The sequence below is a fragment of the Cydia fagiglandana genome, chromosome 3, assembly GCF_963556715.1.
Source record: "Cydia fagiglandana chromosome 3, ilCydFagi1.1, whole genome shotgun sequence".
In the NCBI taxonomy this organism is placed as follows: Eukaryota; Metazoa; Arthropoda; class Insecta; order Lepidoptera; family Tortricidae; genus Cydia; species Cydia fagiglandana.
In genome coordinates this window covers 13,695,253-13,698,156 of record NC_085934.1, presented here as the reverse complement: position 1 = coordinate 13,698,156, position 2,904 = coordinate 13,695,253, and the positions used below count along the sequence as shown (strand labels likewise).

The 2,904-nt window shown below is 46.5% G+C and overlaps 1 protein-coding gene across 1 annotated transcript; it reads right to left on the bottom strand.

The window, feature by feature from the left end:
- Positions 1-403: 403 nt before the first annotated feature.
- Positions 404-2,122, bottom strand: LOC134680133 (uncharacterized). Its single transcript, XM_063539182.1, has one exon. The coding sequence runs from the start codon at positions 1,941-1,943 to the stop codon at positions 438-440; it is 1,506 nt and encodes a 501-aa protein (XP_063395252.1). The 5' UTR covers positions 1,944-2,122; the 3' UTR covers positions 404-437.
- Positions 2,123-2,904: the final 782 nt, after the last annotated feature.

Here is a 2,904-nt window from a genome sequence, read left to right as displayed (position 1 = left end):
AATAAAATTCTTATTTTGTGAATGCTCTAGCTAGACATTCGTTCCAGACATTGATTATCGCAACTGCCTCATCACTTGCCCCCAAACTGAGCGTTAGATAACGGGGTGTACATATTATCTATAATTGAATCTGCTTACCATTAGACGATTTTCAGTCTAATGGTTTTGTTTTTACCTTACCTTCTTATCTATACAGGTAGTTTATAGGTAGATACAGATTAGTAGTTGTTCAAGCTTGGAGTCTTGAGTATTAAATAAAAATCGCAGATACTTAAAAAAGCTTCTAATTGAGGTTCCACAAAGGTACTTAAGATTAAATGTATGTATATAAAAAATATAGTTGCGTGTATGACGCGCACATGAGCGTGTATCTCAGAGCCTAATGGTTGGCTAGGCATGTAAGTAGAGGCGGCGGGGCGCGGCAGTGGTCAACAGGTTTAGCGGTGTACGGTCCCCGCTTCCCCTTCGGTGGTAGGAGCCGAAACATCCTGGGGGCCCTTGGAGGCGTCAGCCTTCAAGGCTTCATGGGTCTCGTCCAGCAGAGGGCAGAGGTACTTCACACCTCGTTTATAGGTGCCCGTTACAGTAGCAACTTCAGCTACTCGCGAAATCCCGTCAGCGCCAGGAAACAATTTGGCGACTCGTCCAAGCCGCCAGTGCAGTGGAAGAGTATTCTCTTCCTTGATTAGGACCAGGTCACCCAGTTGAAGAGCTCGTCCTGGAACACGCCATTTCGTCCGTTGCTGGAGCTCGCAGACGTATTCCATTTGCCAGCGCCGCCAGAAGTGCTGTCTTAATGCCTCGAGCCTCTGAAACCTATCTAAACGGTTTGGGTTTATATCCGCGAGGTGGGGCGACGGCAACGAAGTGAGCGCGCGGCCGATGATGAAGTGACCTGGGGTTAAGGGTTGGAAATCGTTTGGAGAGGACGACAAAGGACACAAGGGACGACTATTCAGGATGGACTCCACCTGACTAAAGAGAGTTGTCAATTCCTCATATGTTAAATGAGCGTTACCTAATATACGATTGAGGTGAAATTTTGCCGATTTGACTCCTGCTTCCCACAAACCACCAAAGTGAGGAGCATATGCCGGTTGAAATTTAAATTGTATTCCCTCATTTGCTGCAAAATTGCAAACCGTGTCTGAGTTTGAAGTAAGGTAATCGCTAATTTCCTTGGCCGCTCCTAAAAAATTACGTCCATTATCGCAGAAGATCTCGCGAGGTCGCCCTCTGCGAGAGATAAAACGTCGCAGCGAAAGAATGAAGGAATCCGTCGACAGCGTGCTTACTGCCTCTAAATGCAAACATTTGTACCGGAAACAAACAAATATAGCTAAATAGCACTTTGTTATTTTGCAACCTCTGCCATGCCTGTCCGTAATCATAAACGGACCTGCGAAGTCTACGCCGACACTAATAAAGGGAAAATCAGGCGTTACGCGCTGAGAAGGCAGAGCGCCCATCAAAGGAGCAGAAGTGTTGCCAGCTGCGCGGCGACAGGTGACGCATTGTTGCGATACGGTGCGCGCAAGTGTGCGCCCCGATACGGCCCATATAGACTCGCGAATGGCGGCTAGAAGCAGCTGAGGAGGAGCATGCAGGAGACGGATATGTTCCTGTTGAAACAACAATCTAGTCAAACTATGTTTGGCATGTAAGAGCATTGGGTGGCGTTTGTCAAATGGATAAAACGACGAGGACAGACGTCCACCAACTCTGAGAAGCTTGTCGTCATCATCGTAAAATGGGTTCAACGATAAAATAGGGTTTTTAGGGCCTAAAGGTTGCTTGTCACGCAACAATTTCAATTCGTGAGGAAAACTAGCCTGCTGTGACAAAGCGACTAATTTTTTAAAGGAAACCTCGAGCTCCTCAGGTTGTAGCACACCGGTAGTTTTATTAGATGAAACACGGCAGTTATGCGCAAACCTAAGCATATAAGCTACCGCACGTTGTAAAAGTTTGAGTTTCGAGTATCGATCGAAATCAATAAAGTCAGTTTTTTGGGAATCGTTAGTGATCGCGACGTTAACCTTTAGCTCGGGTAAATCGAGCTCCGAGTTTGAGGAAAACTGAGGCCAGTTATTCTGTGGCTCGTGCAAGAAAGATGGCCCGTTCCACCACATGTACAAATCAGATAAGCGACGCGCTTCGACCCCTCTAGATGGGTAGTCAGCCGGATTTAAAGCGGTTGGAACGTGACGATACTCACTGCCATCGGTGAGTTCTAAAATATGAGCCACGCGATTGGCGACAAACGTTTTTAATTTTGTTTGATTAGTTTTAAGCCATGCGATCACAATTGACGAGTCAGTCCAATAAAATTTCTGCGCAATCTGGCAGCGCAACGTTTTAGAAACAGCTGACGCGAGCTGCGCGCCTAGAAGGCAAGCACATAATTCCAATCGAGGAATAGTCGTAGCCTGGACCGGCGCGACCTTGGCCTTGGCGCACAGCAACCTGACTACAACATCGCCCTTCTCATTAGTGGACTTTAAATAAATACAGGCCGCGTATGCAACTGAGCTTGCATCACAAAATACGTGCATCTCGATATGCGTCGGCGAGTCGCAAAGAACATGACGAGGTATTTGGAGCGAAGTTAAAGACGCTAACCCGTTTATAAAATCCTGCCAAGACTCGTTTATGTAACTCGGCACGGGAATATCCCAGTCGGTTTTTTCAATCCATAATTTTTGAATTAAAACCTTAGGTATAATCGTCAGCAAACACAGGAGGCCTAAGGGATCAAATATTTTACACGAATCCGATAAAATTGAACGTTTCGTAGGGTGGCCGTCCTTGGCAGAATATTGAGTAGGAAAATGAATGATATCTGCCTCAGAGTCCCAGCCCACTCCTAGCGTGTGCGACGACGAGCTAATGATCAAGGTACCT